Source organism: Vulpes vulpes, chromosome 13 (genome assembly GCF_048418805.1).
Source record: "Vulpes vulpes isolate BD-2025 chromosome 13, VulVul3, whole genome shotgun sequence".
Classification (NCBI taxonomy): Eukaryota; Metazoa; Chordata; class Mammalia; order Carnivora; family Canidae; genus Vulpes; species Vulpes vulpes.
Genome location: NC_132792.1, coordinates 42,189,678 through 42,210,408, shown reverse-complemented (window position 1 = coordinate 42,210,408; position 20,731 = coordinate 42,189,678). Strand labels below are relative to the sequence as shown.

Genomic DNA, 20,731 nt, shown 5'->3' with positions numbered 1-20,731 from the left:
GAATACTTATGGCAATACCCATTCAGCATTTAGGGATTAGCAGCAATCCACAAACCTAAAAAACAAAAGGCACTTTATTGTCTAAGAATAATTTCAATAAAAAAGATCATATGATCAATTGCCAGATACTTGGATAACTTTTTAATTTTTGATAATCAGCCATGGGTGATAATGAGGCCAAAGTTAGGAGATTAATCTGCATATGTGTAACTACTTTCGTTTGCAGCAGGGACTGCACCCTCAGTTGGCTGACAGGTGTGGGGCTAAACAAATAAAGAGATGAGAGAACACAGATCAACACCAATCCATCTCCACTCAGTTTGCTCAGATAGAAAACTCCTGTAGTAGCTGGCAGTATAAATGGTGACATCTTGTTATTAATCAAGGCAAAAGTTCATAGGCGACTCAAAAGTTCTCCGAGGCTTAAGATCTCTTTCCATGTATTTGTTGAGGTTATAAATAGAATATCATCACAATCTCCATGTATCAATAGTAGATATGGCTACATAGGGAACCCTGGGTGGCGCAGCAGTTTGGCGCCTGCCTTTGGCCCAGGGCGCGATCCTGGAGACCCGGGATCGAATCCCACGTCAGGCTCCCAGTGCATGGAGCCTGCTTCTCCCTCTGCCTGTGTCTCTGCCTCTCTCTCTCTCTCTCTCTCTCTCTCTCTCTCTCTGTGTGTGTGACTATCATAAATAAATAAAAATTTAAAAAAATATTAAAAAAAAAAGATATGGCTACATATTAAGAAATTACTAACACACAATTCTATTAAGTCGTATAGGTAACTAAAATTAATAAGGGCTTTATGCACTCCTGAAGCCAATGTTACACTATATGTTAACCAACCAGAATTTAAATAAAATTTGAAAAAAAAAAAAAATGAAGGTCTTATGCAATCTATGGTAAAGTCAAATCCCCAGAAGGCAGCACTACCTTCGTCACTAATTTGCAAGTGGCAGCAGTAGTAGCCTGTGTCACCGTTAGGTCTTTCTTCCTGGTCGAGTGTTGTATTCATATAAGAGATACGGCTGGAAAACAAGGCTGTCATAGGGACTGGGCCTCCAATTAAAAATCAGACAACACACATCCAGCCCTGCCAGCGGTAGCAGGTCCCTGGAGAGCCTGCTGCAGGCACGGTAGCCCAGGCACTCCCTGAGGATTTGGTCCTTGCACAGTGCAAGTGGGGAGGCACACATCTCCGTGACACAGGGGCCCTGGGAACCCATGTCACCACGGAAGAGGAGCTGCCGTCTGGTGACCGCCCCTCTGCAGGCTGACCCACGGGCTCAATCTCGGAGACACCAGGCTTGCCGGGGGTGCCTATGCTGACCACTCTTGGGGGCCCATGTGCCCCGTATGTTTGCAAAGACCCCTTAGACGCTGACGGCTCTCGGGGTCCCATGCACCCCGTATATTAGACATGAAGCATCCTGGCCCCGCATGTCACCGCCCCCACCCCCACCCCCAAGGCCGGGTACCTAGTGCAACCGGGTCTGGGTTGACCGGACTCTGCTGTCTGGAGTGGCCGCCGCCACCACCGCCGCCTTTCTTCAGGTCCTCAGCGTCGCTATAGCGCCGGATCCAGTAATTGAGCTCCTCGCGGTCGGCCTCCTGGCAGCGCCGCAGCACCGTGAGGGAGCGCCGCGTCTTCTCCACCATGTCCATGATGCAGTTCAGCAGCTGGGGGGGAGGGGCACAAAGGGGGAACATGCAGAGGGGAGCACAGCATCAGCAACACAGCCATCCCGGGCCAGCCCTCCCACAGGTTTCAGTCTAGTATTTGCAAAGGTCAGACCTGACATGGGGAGTCCAACAGATGAGTCAAGTCAATGGCAATGTGAGTAAAAGGGGGTAGGTCTGAACATGACTCATGACTGTGACTTCGGCCCAATGCATACAGCCAAGTTTCCAATGCTAATCCCATCACTGTATAAACTAAATGGCCCAGTGCAGTAATATGGGAACCCACTGATCTGGCTTGGAGGACTCCTTCCCCTGACCTCAAATTTCACCTAGGTTAGTGGTTTTCATATCAACAGAGAAATCAAATCCTACATGGTATTGCAAATATTTCTACTCATTACTTGATTCAAGGATAGCACAAAACATAATACTCTCAAAGCATCCCCAAATTTTCTATCTTATCGTATAACCCCACCCTATTCCAGTTGTTTCTGAAACATATTTTAACCTTAAATGATTACCAATATCTTACATGGTCAAGATGTTTCCATTCCTCTGCCCATTCTCTGTCTGTTAGTCTGTGATCAATCATTTCTTCTTGACGTGTGCCATGCAACCCTATGAATGTAGAGAAGAAGGCTGAATCACCCTACAGCATTCAAGACATAATCCATATGCACACAGGCCCTTAGCAAAGACTAAACTAAATGATGCAAAAATGTACTCAATTTTGAATGGAGACATAAATCATACCCGTACTCACCATTACTTAATGGGCTCTTCATAGAATGACAAAATGTCAAAACGAGGAGGAATGTTAGAGGTCATATGGTCGGAATTCTTTCTTTTACATACAAAGAAATGGGGAGTAAAGTGACACCAAGCACTGAGTCAGTTATCCCTATAATGCTCCCAAACTGGAAATATAAATATATTCTCTCTTAATAAATATGAGAAACCACATGGAGACATTAAGTGGTTTCAAAGTATAGCTGTATAGCATTCAAAATAAAGACAGCATGAATCAGTGTACAAGGGCAGGAATGTGCTTTTCCAAAACAAGCATGGTAAAATGTTTCCACACTTCAGCATAGGCAAATGAACACAATCTTGCTGCATATACCTCCATGATGAAATTGGGCCATGAAGAGAGGTCTTGCATAATATGAAAGCAATATATACTCATTCGATTCACCAAAAAAAAAAAAAAAATTTTTTTTAAGATTTTATTTATTTATTCATGAGAGATACAGAGAGAGAGAAGCAGAGACACAGGTAGAGGGAGAAGCAGGCTCCATGCAGGGAGCCTGACGTGGGACTTGATCCCGAGTCTCCAGGATCACGCCCTGGGCCGAAGGCGGCGCTAAATCACTGAGCCACCCGGGCTGCCCTGATTCACCAAAAATTAAAAAAAAATAAATAAACTGGATACCAGTTATGAAAAATTCAACATATCAGATATAATTTTGGACAAATATCCTTTTATAAAAGATTTTAATTATTTATTTTGAGCGAGAGAGAGCAAATGGGGGGTGGGGTGGGGAAGAGGTAGGAGGAGAGAGAGACAATCTCAAGCTGAGTCCTTGCTGAGCACAGGGCCTGACACCAGCCTGGATCTCATGACCATGAATGAGATCATGACCTGAGCCAAAATCAAAATATGCTTAACTAATTGAGCCACCCAGGTGCCCCAATTTTGGACAAATATCTTCAATCCAAACCAAAAAACTGAAAATCTATCTCAATTTGTAATCTATAGCATCAATTATTGATGCTCTTTAGTATCACAGTTAAGGTACAATGTAGAAAGGGAACAGGGAAATACTTACCGAGTGAGCAACAACAGCAATAGACATGAGCAATTAGGCAAAATGCTCATCAAAATAGAAAACAAATGTGTCTCACTGAGAGAACAGAGTGCAAGGCTGTGATCAGAAATACCAGGAAACATGATGCTTGTCTTACAAATTCGGTATGGAGGAAACACCTCAGTTTCTACTACAAAGGAAAGGCACTAGAGTAGGGCAATAGTTAACATTTTAAATGATTAAAACTCCGTTTTGGTTAGTGCTTCTCACACCATTACTCTGAATAGCGAATTAAATGTGGTATGTTTTGAACTCCTAGGCACCTAGGCTCCTTCTCAAGAGGCCATCGTGTGGTTGTTGAAGGACAATAAGACTTATGAGATATGCATTTCACTTTCTGTAAAGTCAGAGTAGTTGGAGGTCCCTTCTTTCACATGATTTAGAGAAATAAAGATAATGAGCCACATGACTCTCTTTAGCCAACCATGAAAATCGATTTAATTTATAGCTGATGGAGGTGCACAAACACATGACAGCACTTTTTCAGCTGAAATAAAAACATAAATCGCTTCACATCATTCTTGCCTAATTAGACATGTTCCGAGATATATTTTTAAAGTTAAAATTGTCAATGCCACCTATTGGTAAAAAAGTAAAATTGCAAAATATGTGTTAATAATTTGCATAATAGAAAAGACATTGGGGGAAAGGAATATTTAGTTATTACTCTGTTTGTTGTGACTATTTCAAGTTGAAATGTTTGCAAATATGTAATTTTTGTTGACTTATTTGTTGCTTGTGTTTTAGGAAATAAAAACACTACCGATGAAATGAGTCATCACAGAAAACAACCAGAGAGTGATGAAGATATAAATATGGCATCAACTTTTCACAATGGAAGCATCTTACTATTTGCTTTTAAGGACCAAGAACTCTAGAGATCTCAGAAGTTTCAAAAGTGCCTGGGTGGCTCAGTCAGTTGAGCATCTGACTCTTGATTTCAGCTCAGGTCATGATCTCAAGGTTGTGGGATCAAGCTCCACATCAGGCTCCACACTCACACACTCAGTGTGGAGTCAGCTTGAGATTCTTTCTCTCTCCCTCTATGTGACCCTCCACCTCCCCCAGCCCCCACTAGTGTGCTATAAATAAATAAATGAATAAATAACATCTTAAAAAAAAGTTTCAAAAATTCAACAGATCTAAGTCAATGATGATAGAAGCTCTAACACCTGGAGTAATATTAATGAGCCACAGGATGTCTGTGACTAATGAGATTCCAACATTTGTGGAATACTGCTAAGCTTCATCTCATTAAAGAAAAAAAAAGTACATTAGAAACATGTTTGAGCCTAAGAACTTGGTGAGAAAATACATCATTTGCTGCTTCTGAGTTCTGAAGGTCATTTGTTAGATAGAATCAAATCTTGAAAAAGGAAAAACTAAGTCAACTCAAAATTTTACACTTATTAATTTCTCTATTTCAGATGCTTAAATATTCATCACCACACAATTTTCATTTACATTCATAATACCAGAGGGATGTACTAGGGGAAAATAGCTCATAATCATTAAAGAGCACATTTTCATTTGCGGGCAAATTTGACAATAATGTCAAATCCTGATTCCTGTAGTTCAGAAGATTTTAGCTAACTAGACTAAAACTCTTCAGTTTACTTATAAACTAATACTGCTGGTAAAGGTATTTTATTAAAAGATTCTAGTGAGTGTATATCTCTACATAATAGGCATTTATAAGTCATATTAGACTAAGTATACCTTTATGACAATTTTTATATTCTCAAAATGGCAGCCTGATGTAGCACCATAATTTGTTACTCATACATCAAGATTTTATTTTATGCGTACACACACTAAACTCTGCCAGACTTTAGGGATGGTTAAGTAGTTCACATATTTATAGAGATTAGCACTATTAGTTTTATAAGCTAATATAATTAAAAGGTAAGGAACGTGGTCTGAAGAAAAAAATCACATAAAACCAGTGGGTACAGATATAATTCATAAAGGGATATTTTACATTACTCGATGAAAACATAATCATTGCACATAAGCCTAATTACTTCCTTGCTGATTACTTTATAGTGCACTGGAACTAATATTTTATAAAATAGCATTTGCTGCCTAACGAAGAGGCCATTTTCTAGCACCTATAAAAGTAGGATATCTTGAATGGGTCTTGCGATGACCGACTGACTCCGCTCCTATTTGAAAATGAGCAATTATGCTTTTGGAGCCTAAAGTCATAAATAAATGGCAAGGCCTTTACTTAGGAGGAGGTTGTTACCACATTTGATTTGGGGATCAAAATATCCATCCAGACTGAGAAATGACATACTCACTTTTGAGAGTTCTTGCTAAGCGAACATTAGACAGATTGGCTATTAAGAAAGCACAAGTCATAGGCTTAGCCATTTGTCTGAAACACTATATAAATGTGGCAATGAGTGTTGTGGGAAAGCTGAACTTCTGTTGGACTATCTCACAAGGGCAGCAGTCACCCCTCCCCTCGCTCTGACCCTCCTTTTCTACTTTCTGAGCATTTGGAGGGTTAAATGTAGAAAGAAAGGCAAAAAGACCCAAATATGGCAGCCCTGTTGGCTAGCAACCTAGTGAGAAAGTTTACATAAACTTCTGCTCACCATTTTCTCTCTGTGCCTAATAACACTGTGCCTGCTATTCAAGTAGTGGGTAACTAGCTGACCGTGGTTCCTAGACTTCTGTGTCCTCAGCCCTGTGTTCTAGTTTTCCACTTAGATTTCACTCCCTGCTATTTCCACCAACCCTACTAGTCAGGTAGGTCCATCAGCAATTAGCTGACTAGAGAAGTCCTGCTGGAAAGCGGTGTGGACACAGGAGATGGAAAAAGAAGAAAGGATGGACTGTTGCTCTCGGTTTATGAATAGCTCGATTCGTCAAAAATAAAGAATTAAAAGAGCCCTAATGCTATCCCCTCAACGCCTGAACTCAGGGTATCATATATTACCTTGTTCGTCTTCCCTCTTATTTTTCATGGCAGACACTTGTTCTTTAGAAGACAAGGTCTCCTAAATGGTTCACTTTAATAATTTTATGTAAAGAAGGAATGAACACAGGCAAATGGAAACACATATTTACCTAAACTCATTCTTTCTCTGCTACTTTGATCTATTTCACAAAACTGTCAAAACTAAATTTAATCACTGTCACTTTCCAGTGAAAAAAGGACCAAATCATTCCTCAAAGAACATCTGTTGATTTAAGCCAGAGACATCATGCAGTCTCACATTTTTCAAATATGGAGTTATCGCAAAGACTAGAAAAATCAAATTGAAAAGACTACTTGAAATAAGAGTACAATGAAAGAAAATAAACATTTTAACATTTAAAAAAAATATTCGTGGCAGACAGGCTGCATATGAAATCTCTAATGTTTAAAAAAATTTTTTTAAAGCACTTTGCATTTGTTGAGGACTTTACATTAATTTAGATGCTCCCTTCCAAAATAAATAAATAAATAAATGTAGCCTGCTGTCATAAAGACTGTAAGTAATGAGAGAAAAGCATAGCTGTGAGAGAACATACTCATACTAGCCAACTGTTCTCATAAAGGAGGCCAGATAAAAGAAAATTTTTACCCCTATCACAGATTTCGAGCCTCAAGTTCAGTTGAGAAGTAATGAGTCTTCAAGCATCCAACCCTGTAAGAGGTGAACAGATCCCTTCAGTCTTACCCATAGGTCTGTTTCTGTCCCTGAGGTCCCTGTGGCTGGGGTGTCGATAGGAGTCCCTGTAGTGGTGGGCAATGGCCATATCATCCAAACGGTAATGCTGAGGTGGAGGTGGGGTGGGGTGAGGCAGGCCATTGGGCTGGTAGGATAAGCCGTTATTTGGACTGTACCGCTGGCCTGGGCTAATAGTGCATGGTCGCTTGCTTGGATGTTCTGAGTGCAAAGGCTCTCTGTCAAAGCCATTTTCTTTGGTTCTAAAGGGGGAAGAAAAAAAAAAAAAAGAGTTTCATAATGTTACTCAGAATCCAGCATACTTCAGACACTCACATTTGAACTTACAATATAAACAGAGTCTTTATTTATTGGCCAGAAACTTTCTAAACTCAGCTTCCCAGAAGACCTATGGGAATTCACTGAAACCCATGCTGAGGCCTAAGAAATCACAAGAGTGAGCACATGAGAAAAATGGGTCCACTCCTCATCAAACTGGCAAATATCTTTTCTGTCGTAGCTCACGTGTGGGGTTAGGTCACAAGTAAGAGGAACCTGAGATCTCCCTCTATAAGCCAGTGTATTTATTCAAAAAATGAGTACTTGATTTCCAACACATTATCCTAAAACTGAACTGCCTTTGGTGAAGATTCATCAAAGGCAGTACAGCATCAGTCTCCTGATGAATTCTTAAAGGATTCCTATTCCATTTATTCAACCTGGCATCTGACTTTCACGTCAGACAACATCCAGAGCTATGCCATCCCATACAATAGCTACGTGCGGCTGGTTAAATTTAAATGTGTGCTAACTAAAATTAAGTTCAAGATCAATTCTTTGTGAGTCACATTTCAGGTACTGGGGGGAAGGGCACAGATACAGCACATGTCCCTCGTCACAGAAAGTTCTGTTGGAAAGGGTTGATCACACTGAACTAGTGCAATAAAGCAAGGCCATGTCTGGGACTCTGATATTGTCTTTGTCACCAAGATAATTCACCAGCAGGCAGGAAGAGCTACTGGGAAGTGAACCACCTTAACATGGAGGAACTTGTCCAGAGAACTTATGTGACCTGTCATCAGGTCTCAGGGCAGGATGGGCAGACCCTCGTTGCACCTCACGATGTGATACACAGAGCTTTGAACTTGGCCTTTAGAAGGGACACGGTCTACAAATACACCCTACAAATAAACTTATCACTGCTCCTGGATTCTCAAACAGAAATCGGGCTAAAGAAATATTTGGGGGCTGGATACACCTCTACTCTTAGAGACTGACTCAATATATTCAGTAAAATAGGAACAAATCACATTCAACATGGATAGAAATCCCAGCTCCTCCACTAACAGTTTCCTTTGTATTTGGTTCCCCTTGCAAGACCAGCACACTATCCTTAGACCAGTGATAATATCTACTTTCCCCAGGAAATTTACCCACAAGAATTTTACCAAGTCACAGTAGCTGGAGATTTCTACATGCCTTTTTGAGTTTAGCTTCGTAACAATAGCAGAGGCCTTTCAAGACACTTTTCCTGGTTTCCTAGTGTCTAGGATATTCTCTGTGTGATCACACCAGAGGGATCTGCCATGGAAACTCTCTCAACCACAGAGATATAGAGATCAGAGCAGTAAGATTCTGCTGTGAACTGCCCTGTAGGTCCCTTTAGGATAAGCCCCAGTGACAATTCACACACACAAGCCTGAGAAGTGTAGAGGAGTTGGAGACAGAAGGCCCAAGCACAGAGGAACTAAGAGACACTCTGTAGAGTTTAATGTGAAATGAATACATGCCCGCTACTGGCTGAAGAAAGATGCACTTGTCCTATCAACAGGAGGCTGGCCGACACTGGGTCTGTTCCCCGAGAGAGAAGCAGTCAGCAGTCAAGGCTGCTCCCATCAAAGTATGTGTCTGAAACACAGGGGCTCCATAGACATTGATCATTGATATCAGACCAAAATGCCCAACGTGTCCCAGACATTCCCTAAGTGCACTTCTCTAAAATACTTTTATTTAAAAGGGAAAGGGAACATTCCAGCTATCAATTTATATCTGCAGAGTAAACTTGACATTCTAATCTGTACTTTCATACCCTATGCATTTCTGAATAAAATACTTCAATGTTCAATGCACATCACCAGCAAATATCAGTCGGAAAATTCTGAAGACTATTAGTAGCTACGAACATAAGGCTAACACAGCACCTACCTCACCGGCAGGGTGGTACAGTGGAAAGAGCACTGGACTGGGAATCAAGAGACCTGAGATCTAGTCCTGGCTCCTCCACGACTAGCTGTGTGACCTTGGGCAAGCCACTTAACCTCTCTCGGGACCTCAGTTTGCTCATCTGTAAAATGAAATGGTTGGACTAGATCAGTGGTTTTCAAACTGTTCACTGAGGCGCTTTATGGGATTCTGCAGGCAATGAAGAGTTTTCTTCCCCCAAACAATCAAGATTTCAAGGGCCAGAGGAACCCCCTCATTCTTATCTGTTTTACAAAGTTGGGGTCCCACCTAAGGTTCATTTTAAAGGAAAAAAAGTCTGCTGCTAAAATTGAGTTTGAAAACCACTGGGACTAGATGATTTCTGAGGTCCCTCCTAGTTTGAAAACTCTGCAATTCAATTATTCTATATCTACATCTATTTTTTTTAAAGATTTTTTAAAAATTTATTTATTCATGAGAGACAGAGAGAGAGAGAGAGAGAGAGAGAGAGAGAGGTGGAGACACAGGCAGAGGGAGAAGCAGGCTCCATGCAGGGAGACCGACGTGGGACTCGATCCTGGATCTCCAGGATCACACCCCGGGCCGAAGGCAGCGCTAAACCACTGAGCCACCCGGGCTGCCCTATATTTACATCTAAATGGCATAGTCATGACATCAGGGTTATAATTCAGACACACAGGGCTAATGGTTCTCTGGCCAAACTGTGTCGAAGTCAACCATGTTAGCCAACAGAGACCTTCTTTGCTTGTTCTTTGCTCTGAACGATTTATTATTTGTAGCCGCTTTTTTGGGCAAAAATAGAAAATACCCTTTAAATACCATACAGCATACCCTGTTTGCATTTATAATTTTGCAAACATCGCTGACCCAACTGTCAAACCACCAAGTGGTTGGACACCCTCAGATCAGCTATTACTTCAATGACCCATTATTATGAAAAAAGAGGGTCCCCCCCCCCCCACCCTAAAACAAGGACAGTAATAACCTAAGAAGCAGGGTTAAGTCCCAAGTCTATGCTATATCATCTCTATCAGGGCCCATCGCTCTGCTAGCTATTGAAACAAGTGAAGCTCACCACCTCACAAACGTAGTTATATTTTAACAGTAAAGCATTAAAACATTCACGGCTCATAGAAACGAAGCCATGGAAGGTCTCCCTGGTGCTTTCACAAATTCACCCATGTCTGGTTGTAAGGCCAACCCGATTCAAGGGACGCATGCTCAGGAAGGGAACTAAAACATCTTAGTTGCTATTCGTCTGTCTGCCTTCTAAGAAATGCCTACAACCATCTACACCTCATGTGCCAGAGCAAATTCCAAATTAGCTGTTTTTACGCTGCCCTTGCAAAGTGCATTGGGCTAAACGAAAAACTGTCCCATTGCTTTTCATTGTCCCATGCTAGCATACTCTTGAAATAACTCAAATTTTATGTTAGTGGCAAGTCTTAACATGTCTCAGAAATTTCTGGAAGGCATTTTTCTGTTTGTTTTTTAAATTGGCCTGAGAATATTTTCTCTCCCTACCAGGAGAAATTTTCCTGAGCATAACCTAACTACTTCAACATTTAGATTCCAATCACTTCCCCCTAAAGAGTCTGATGGCCCTATTGATAAAGAACCACTCAGGACTCAGCTGTGTGACCTTGGTGAGGGTTAACCTCTGGTCTCAGTTTCCTGCCCAGTAAAATGGGATGAATGGGAAATAGTAAACATTAAAACTTAAGATACAACCTAATTTACATTTTACCCCATCTCAGGCTGCCTCAATAACAGAGGCTGTGAACTATTTTAGAAATAAAATGCATGTTTTTTAAACATTTTCCTCTACATAAAATATTTCAAAAGTCATGACTATCAGTGTGCACTGATAATCCTTATTTATATAAAACAGTGTAACATTCAAATAAATGAGGGGAAATGAAAAAAGTTATTATAAAATCATGACAATAAATGGAAAGAAAGGACCAATCCCCTATATGAATGGAATAGGTCTAATTTTTTTTAAATGCAGGGAAAATATCACTATCAAGATTGTTCTAGGGAGAGGCAAATCAGTACCACGTGATAAGCCGTTGGATGGCAAGAAAGAAACTTAGTAATTCTAATCTTACTCCCATTACAAACAAATATCTGCTTTAGGTACTCGTTTTTTTGAGGGATCACAGCTATTTCAAACAGAATATGGGCAGACTCACCTCATCCTTCTCTGGTACTTCCTGCACCTGTCAATTGTATGACCTTCTATCTAGTCACCCAAGCAGAAACTTGGAAGTCATGCTACCAGTTTCTTCTCCAAATCAAGTCCTGCCAAGTGCCTCTTAAGCAGCCCTGGCACAGGTCCCTCGGCCCAGTCCAGGACACCTTATCTCGCTCTGTTCACATCACTGTCCCAATCGACCAGAGAGTCAGCCAGAGCCAGGGCTAAGATGCCAGCAGATTCTCACAATAAAAAGACATATATTTATTTTTGTATTTTAGAAGTCTACATTTACATCTCAGGAGGTTATAGTTCTATGTTTAAAAAGCCCAAAGAGGGACGCCTGGATGGCTCAGCAGTTGAGCATCTGCCTTGGGCTCAGGGTGTGATCCCGGAGTCCAGGGATGGAGTCCTGCATCAGGCTCCCCGCAGGGAGCCTGCTTCTCTCTGCCTCTCTCTGTAACTCTCATAAATAAACAAAATCTTTTTTAAAATTTTAAAAAAATAATAAAAAGCCCAAAGACTTTAATAACATAGTATTAAATGCATCTTCCTTCTCTTTTCTAACATGTGTGATTTCTTAAGGTTTCCATAGGCTAAGTGAATCAAAAAGGGGGTTAAAAAATCATTCCTGACATCATATTTTCAAAACACAAATCAGCAAAAGGTCTCTTCAGGAATTGTCAGGAACTAGGTAAGTTTAGACAACAATTTTACATACCACCTTCCCATTGGTGTTGACTAAGGCATCTAAAGAAAAATCTATTACAAATTACTGGGCCTCCTTAAAATGAGACTCAAACCTCATTCTTCACGGCCTACCCTCCCCACCCGGCCCCCACCAGAGTGGTTGTCAGTGGTTTTGCCGTCTCCCTGGAGGAAGTGGCATATATGGAGACGGCGAAGAACAGAGAGCCGAATGACACTGACCCGTCACTGCTGGGCCCTAGGGAAGGACATGCCTTCTATCTCTCCGTGGCTAAAGCAGCACCCCGGAGACAGCTTCCTGAGCAGCATGCTAACACCTTCGGGAGCGAATGAGATGCAGGTGGGTGTTCGCCACTCTAGACATGGAGCTACACCACCTGGACCTTCAAGAATGACCATATGCAGGTTCACAGAGCCATCTGAGTCTCCTCTCCCGTGTCTCCTGAAGCTTGCCACCTGCTCAACTTGTTACTGGCAGTCCCCGTGCCATTCCTCATTTCTGGCCATTGCAAGGTACTCGATTTCTCCTGCTCCTGCCACCTACCTGTAATGCGCTTTCTTTTTCTAATCCGTTATCTATAAGTTCCAGTTGGAAGGCTCCAGTTTTTTCTGGTCCGTGAGCCCATCCAGGCATTTCGTTCCTGGGCTACTCATGGCTATTTTCACTGTCGTGGGTGTTTGCGAGATCCATCTTTTACAACAGCAGAACGCAACAGAGTAATCAAGAAAGCAAGCAAGGGAGACTCTTGAGAGAGAGAGAGTTTGGTACACTACTGACCATGACTATATTGAGCCTAACTTTAATTTGTCCAAGTAGTGTTGCCGGCACTCTTCTGTGTGTTGTGTGTGTGTGTGCACATGTGTGTGGTAGTTTGTTCTGGTTCAGACACACCCACAGTATCTATAATGTACCATCCTATGCTTTATGGGGAATACAAAGTTGACCAAGACACAATCTACGATCTCCTGAAACCCTCACCATAAGATTATCATTTAGTACTAGACTTAAATTCTTTTTGGGCAAGAAACCTTCATCATAAGCACAATTTAATTAGAGGTATAAGGTTTCTATACATTCACGCAGGACCTGAACTTGGCAGGTAGCAGAGAAACAGTACAAAAGTGGATTGGGACATCCAAAGGAGTAAAGATCAGTCCACAAAGCGCACTGAAAAAACAGGGGCTATGGAGTTGGCGTCAAGTTTTGGCCCTGCTAATTGCTGGTCATATGAACTTAGGAAGCTTAACCTCTATACACCTCCATGTTTTCATCCACAAAATGAGGATGACCCCCTTAGAGCTACTAAGAGCATTATCTAAAAAAATCCACATAAAGAACCTAGCAAATATTTGGTATTTAATAGTGTAATCAGATCACTTTGTTTCCAAGGTGGGGCGTTTGGCAGCTGGTGATGCAAGAATCATAGTTATAAGATTGTGGATGCTCAAGTCGGAGAACTCAGGGTCAGAATCCCATCAGTGCCTCTTTGGAAGCCACGTGACCTCAGACACATTATCCAGCCTGCCTCTGTACAACAGAACTAGTAGAAAATAAAGTGCTATATATCCTGTAGTGTGGTTTCACTTTTCACAGTTCCAGTTCCCCACGGTCAACCACAGGCCAGAAGCAGATGATCCTTCCTTCGAACGTATGGTCTGAAGGCCAAGAGTAGCCTCACGCAACATAACAATGCCCATGTCATTCATGTAACCTCCTTTCATCAGAGGCATTTTTTCACCCCACATCATCAACAAGAAGCGTGAGTACAGTACAAGAAGATATTCTGAGGGAGACCACCTAGCTTTCATTGCAGAACACTGTCATAACTATTCTACTTTATTATCGTGGTTAATAACATGATGCCTAATTTTTAAGTTAAACTTTATCATAGGTATATACATATAGAAAAAAATAGTACATATAGTGTTTGGTAGTATCTGAGGTTTTAGGTCTTGGAACGTATGCCCCACTAATTGGGGGGTGGGGGTAGACTACGCTGTATTATTAATACGTCCGTTACCTAGCATGAGGCTTGGCACATCTTCAGTGCTCAGTAAAATAGTAACCATTTTTACTGTTTTTGATTGGGAAGCCTTCGTTCAAATAGGAGACACTGCCTGAGTTAACCTGCAAAGTATGACTAGAATAATGACACCTGAGAACCAAGGAACAGAGCAGAAACCCTCAGTCAAGAGGAGAGACTAAGGCAGGAAGAGTATTCTGACCCTAGACCCTAGGAGAGTAGCAAGAAACAAGGTTTGGCAAGTTCCTGTTGAAGTTGGTGTAGAGAGACCAAAATGTCCTCTACGATCATGCCAGCCTTCTTACCATGTAAATGCAACTTAATGATATTTCACTAGAAGACTTCACCATGGATCTGAGTATATAAAAAAACAAAAAACAAACAAACAAAAAACTATGGGAATGATTACTCACTTCATGCGACTGAAGACTGCATCAAAGATGCAACACAAAACAAGAATGCACGAATATAACATAAATTCCCTCTCCTTTGTCACAAAACTGATTGCAGGAAACAATACAAATTTAATTCTGATCAGCACAGACAATTAATCCTACAAGTCCTTGTAAAGTGTACCTACCTTTTCTTGTAGAAAGACAAAAATATTGAAACCATTTATTTTACAGGAAAGGAAAAGTGGGCCCAGCAGGCTGGTGTGCACCATGGTGACACATCTTATGTTTTCAGCCAACACAGGTTCAAAATGACTGCCTTCTGACCCTCCAACCTTCAGCATTTCTTAACTTACTTACTAAGCCAGAAAACCTGGCTGACTCTGGATCCTCTGTCATTCAAAAGATTTATAAGCCCCCAGAATATTATACTATCGCATTTACCCACTTGAGCAATTACACAGCAGAAATAAATGAGGGAAAGTAAGGGGAAAAAAAGCCCCAATACCTAGTTGAGCTTTCCTTATTTAAACTGCACATTAAAACATACTTTGTGCTACTGCAAGATTTCAGATATGTAAATATGCTGGTTTTGCCCTTAAGAAGCTTCGTGACTTTAAGCAAGTTCTTTGGGCCTTTGTTCCCTTCAATGTAAAGAGAAAGGGTTGGCTTGGTAGATCCATAAGATCCCTCTCAGCTGATGAACTATATAATTCTAAAGGTCAAACCAGTCTTTAGAAAATAATAATTATTGAGGGAGGAGGAAATACATATTAATGCAACTACGAGGCCCACATATAAGGTCTAGATGTGTTAAGCTGAGAACAATTTGAAGCACAGTTATATTAAAATGCTGATATATGGAATAAAAGAATTCATATTTAACACTGATCATTTGAAATAGTAAGGGGTGGAGGGAGAAACAGGATTACCCATACAAAACCAAAGCCCATTCAGTTTGATTTCTTAAACAAGAAAGATGTTCTGAGTCAGAAAATCAGCATTAACAGATACAAACACAATGTTAAAAATGAACCATAACAAAAGGCTGCAGCATCAAAGCTGTGAGCAAAGACAGCAGTGATGATTAACACAAGTTTTTTCACCTTAATAATTTTTATGCATTCTGTAGTCTCAAAAGAATGCAGCCTTGTCTAGTTGCCTTTCCCCTCCTCCCTCCATGTGAAAGTGGGTCTTCATGACTATCATGGCGAGAAGTTTTATAAAGCGCTCTTCACTTCTAGTCTTATCTTTGAAAGCGGTCACTTCATTTAATCAGTGGCAGGAAGGTTCCTAACCCCGTTGTCAGCTTCTCCCAACACTGGATGACAAAATAAAGGTCTACTCTAACCAATCAACTCTTAAATATTAACAAAAAGTAGAAATCAGAATTTTCTATTTACTTTCCTTAGCATTTTAGATTAAAAAATAGCATAATTTCAAAATGAAAATTGTCCTTTTTTAAATCGGATTCTACAATATTCTCCCACAGACCTACAAATTTAGTAGAGTTGTTCAGAAACTTATCCTGGAGATGTTTTAAAAAGAAAGTAGAATAAATTTCACTGTTCCATACAAGAAAAAAAAATGATTTCATAGATTTCCCCAGAGTATTCATTTTTTCTGTAAATAACAATAATGCTTTTAAAAAAAAAAAAAAAGAAGAAACATAACCAGTGGCAATCGTATTTAAGGATGAGAAGAAACTTAAATTCGCCAAAACCCATCCCCGAAACACATGATGACTGTTTAGTAGATTAAATCTGCAATCGTCACAGAATTTAAGCCCCCAACATTGTAAACAAAATATAGAGCGCTCTTTTGTTCGTGACATGTCATGAACAAATTACCAAAATGTGTTTTCTCCTCAGGTGTCAGTTTTTTCCTCTTTCAGTGACTGATGGTTCCCAGTGTTATTACAGAAACAGATTGATCTTTTTAATGAGCCAGTTTAATAGACTCCAAAATCTCACCGTGGCTGCTCATCCATGTCAGACCATATGCACCAACAAAACATTCAGTAAAACAAAAAAAGCTCTGCTGTCAGACAGCTCCATACTCTATAAAATTTCATATAGTAGATCTGGATATACAGATAAATAACCAGAGAAGAGGAAAATGCATATGCAAACAAGATGCAGAAAATATATGCAAAAAAATACTGTAGAGACCCATATTTTCTTGGCTCTGATCATATTCCCACAAGATACAAATGTATTTACACAACATATTCTCATTACCCGTCCTCCCAACTCTAAGGAAATCCATTTGCCATCCTTCCATTAAAACACACACTTCAGGGTTCCACTCGAAAAAGAATGTTCCAGCCAAAGAGCAACTGTGTGAATTCTGGATGCCAGCAACTGCCTCTGAACAACCGAAGGGGGAATAAGACTGGAGGCTCTTTTAAGAAAGTTGTGCATGATCAAATGCAAACATCTATGAACACGCAGCGACAGACCACCAGAACAAAAATGCTGATTATCTGCGGAATTCATGGGAAGTTTCCATATCAGTGTCAGCACAGGGCTCAAGGCTCACCTCAGCACCGTCCTAGCAAAGTGTGCATGCACAACACCTTCAAGTGTAAAACACTGGGAAAGAAAAGCAGTGGAGAAACGGCTGGGGATACAGAGAAAGGAATGACACGGCTTGGTCTGTTACTTAGCAGTTGGGGCTTCTAGAACAGGTCGCTTCCACTTCCAATTTTGCCTATAGGATTATCTTTACTTTCATCACAGCTATCTAAAGCTTTCCTTGGGATCCTAGCCTTCCCCCAAACAAATGTTTTCTTCCCAACTGTCCATCCAGGCTCTCTCTAATTCGTTTATATTATCCTTGAGAAAGAGAGCCCACGACATCTCCCTACATGCACATGGTACTCATTTCCTGCAGGGTAAAGGGGTTAGAATCGGACAGCGAGGCACGCTGGGAATCATCTATCCTTGGGCTGCTTCTTGGTGTTCAGCATCCTGTGGACACGCCACTCAGACACCTGGATTAAGCAGTTGCCTTTTGAAAGCTTAAGTACTAAATGCTTAAGTATGACTAAGGAAAAAATGGTTCATGAAAAACGAGAAAGCAGCTCTGCTGGCAGGTCGTGTTTGGAGGTGCGTGGACGGCATGTCAGAAGTAAACTAATGTTTAACCTTTTGCTTTAGGATTTTCAACGACCTAAAGGTCCTATGTCAAGAGGAGAAAACTTCTAGAGACTGTAGCATAAAAACTGCTTAAGAGAGGATTATGTAATAACTGTATGTAAACTGGCTGGCTTTTAATAACATTCTGATTTGCAAGCAGCTAATACATTGAAGGGGAGCTAAGTCGGTCACAGATAGATGTCTCTGAGTAGCTCCAAGGATTGTAAGCTCCTATGAATCTGGAACATAACTGTGCCAGAATGTTAACCTCTCAGAGGCTGTTACACTCATGCCTGGTGAAGTGCAGGCAGAGAGAGCGGATAAGGAGAGAAAAGAAACAAAGCATGTGACAAACACACTTCTGGACATGGTTTCATTTCAACCCAGTTCCGTACTTTTGCAAATACTATTCAATACTATGCATTCGATACTACGCTGCCAAGAAGACTTCACAGTTCTGGATTAGAAAATATCTTTATGTGACGATGAGGTGCTCAAGAGAATTGTTTTAATAGGAAATTTCACAACTACGCCTCATTCTACAACTACTCTGTAGGGCTGAATAGAGAAAGGGCTTTATTTTACATTTCTCAGAATTCTCCGTTTTGACAGCAGGGTGCCTGCTGGAATGAATATTGCCTGATAAATTGTTCAACAACAACAACAAAAATGCCATCTATTAATCCTACTACTTAATGCTTATCTTCACTTAGCCCATCTAGCTTCCCAGAAGTTTTCTCTGAACTCCTACGGACCCCACTTAAAGAGCTACTGTGCTGTGTTCATTGAGCAACACCTAAAGGCCAGCCTTCAAAACCAACATGCTCTGAGAAAGCCTGGAACGGCAAATCTCCTAACACGGGAGGGGTAAAATACGTGGTTGGGTCGGATCATATAACAAATGAGAATTTTAATCTGGACTGTGTGTCCAGGAGCCATCAGTGGCCCTCGGCCCGTCTGAAGATTATTCATCACCTTTCCCATTAAAGGTGGCAAAGCTGGACCTGCACAGAAGCCAAAATGGCACAGGCCAGAGTCCTCCCTCTGTAACGCCCCAGGCTGGCGTGGGTGTGCAGACTCTGGCTACTGCTCCTCTGCAAGAGGTGTCCCTGGCCCAGCAGCTCACACGGGACGTGACACGGGTCTTCGCAGCAGGGGAGGAAAAGGTCCCCATTAGTCCCAGGCCCTCCCCCCCTCTCACCTGTCTGGAGTTCGCCTCTTCCCGTTTTCGTTCACATCGAGAAGCAGCTCTGAGGAGTCAACAGGTGAGGTGGTGCTGGCATCCAGAAGCAGCTGTTCATGCTGGGCGAGGTACTGGGCAGGGTTCTGTTTGGCCAGCCTTGCGCAGTGGAGGAGCTCGCGCTGCAGCAGGGGCAGGTTGGCCTGTGGGGGCAGGACGGGAATGAGAGGGCAACCGACCCGAAGGCTCCTTGGACCCAGGGGATGGAGTCCACTGCTCAAACAGTGGTGGAGCGCACGAGCCAGTGGTGAGCATGCCATCAAGTGCACGCAAGAAGTCTAAGTCCCAGGCACAGTTCTCAGGGGTGGGCTACCCTGGAGATGAGGTGTAAGCCACCTTACCCATCCATCCTGCCTTCGTGCCCATTGACAACCATGGGACTGGTGCTTATTTATTTTTTTTAAAGTCCCTTCATCCTGGAACAGAACAGGGATTCTAAACTCCACAGGGTATCAGATTCGAGCTCTACCCATGAGTAACGACCATGGGCCCCAAGGAAGAGGGAGGGTATGAGAAATACATACGCATTGCAATTCAACGCAAGGTGAGCTCCCTAACACGTTTGAAACTATCTGGCCACTTACCCAGGTAAAACAGGTTAATCCCATGAAATAGCCTTAGCCAACTACTAACCTCAAAGGAAGAAATGCAGAGATAAACATATAGATGGTTTTTAATAATCATCAGATTTATACGACATTTAAGCAATGGCCCGAGTTGGGTCAGATATCCCAGCTGGAATTCATGCACAAAGCAGCAAATACTACTGGTCTACAAAGGTAATCAATCTGCCTTCTTAGTATCTGTCCTTATTCTAAAGAATGCATGTATTCTTTTTTAAAAAAATTTTTTAAAGATTTTTATTTATTCATGAGAGACACAGCGAGAGAGAGAGGCAGAGGCATAGGCTGAAGGGAGAAGCAGGCAAGGAGCCTGATGTGGGACTCGATCCCAGATCCTGGGATCATGCCCTGGGCCAAAGGCAGACGCTCAACCACTGAGCCACCCAGGTGTCCCAAGAACACATGTATTCTAACATGAGAAGAAATCCTATGTACCCATCGCTCTCACTGCACACCCGGCCTAGCACTCTGAAAAGGATGCTCAGAACATGGTTGTTGATGGATACTTCTGGCAATCTCAAATGCAATAAAAAGGGAAGGAGATAATTTCGCACATGGTAAAGCATTAAGATGCAAATCTTAGAATTTTACCCTGAAAAGTAAACTCACGCTGACATTATAAATCTAGGGTGTTGTTACTTTTTCTTTTTTTTTTCTTTTTTTTCTTTTTTTACCTTTTGGAGGGAAAGGGAATAGAATGGATAGTATAGGAAGGCAAACAGTACTCGCTCATCCCCATAGCACTTAACTCTCCAAAGTCAAGGGGAGATCAAGAACATAAATCTCTTTACAACACAAGGATTTTGGTGGTAGGAACCAGGTACCATGTGCACTGATTAACCCATGGAGTAGAAAAGTCTTTCTGAACACAGAGGGTTCTCAGTTACCTCAATTTTTGGGCCCCATGAGCCTTTAAAAAAACAAACAAACCCACCCTGTGGAGTGTCGGGGATAGGCACCAGAGTTGG

At 41.6% G+C, this 20,731-nt stretch overlaps 1 protein-coding gene across 1 annotated transcript in view; it reads right to left on the bottom strand.

The window, feature by feature from the left end:
- The window catches only part of RUNX1T1 (RUNX1 partner transcriptional co-repressor 1), a 130,830-nt gene that overhangs the window by 24,959 nt on the left and 85,140 nt on the right, over positions 1 to 20,731 (bottom strand). The window contains 4 exon segments of the mRNA XM_072734340.1: positions 1,482 to 1,683; positions 2,219 to 2,304; positions 7,229 to 7,479; positions 19,102 to 19,283. Coding sequence (XP_072590441.1) covers positions 1,482 to 1,683; positions 2,219 to 2,304; positions 7,229 to 7,479; positions 19,102 to 19,283 — 721 coding nt within the window.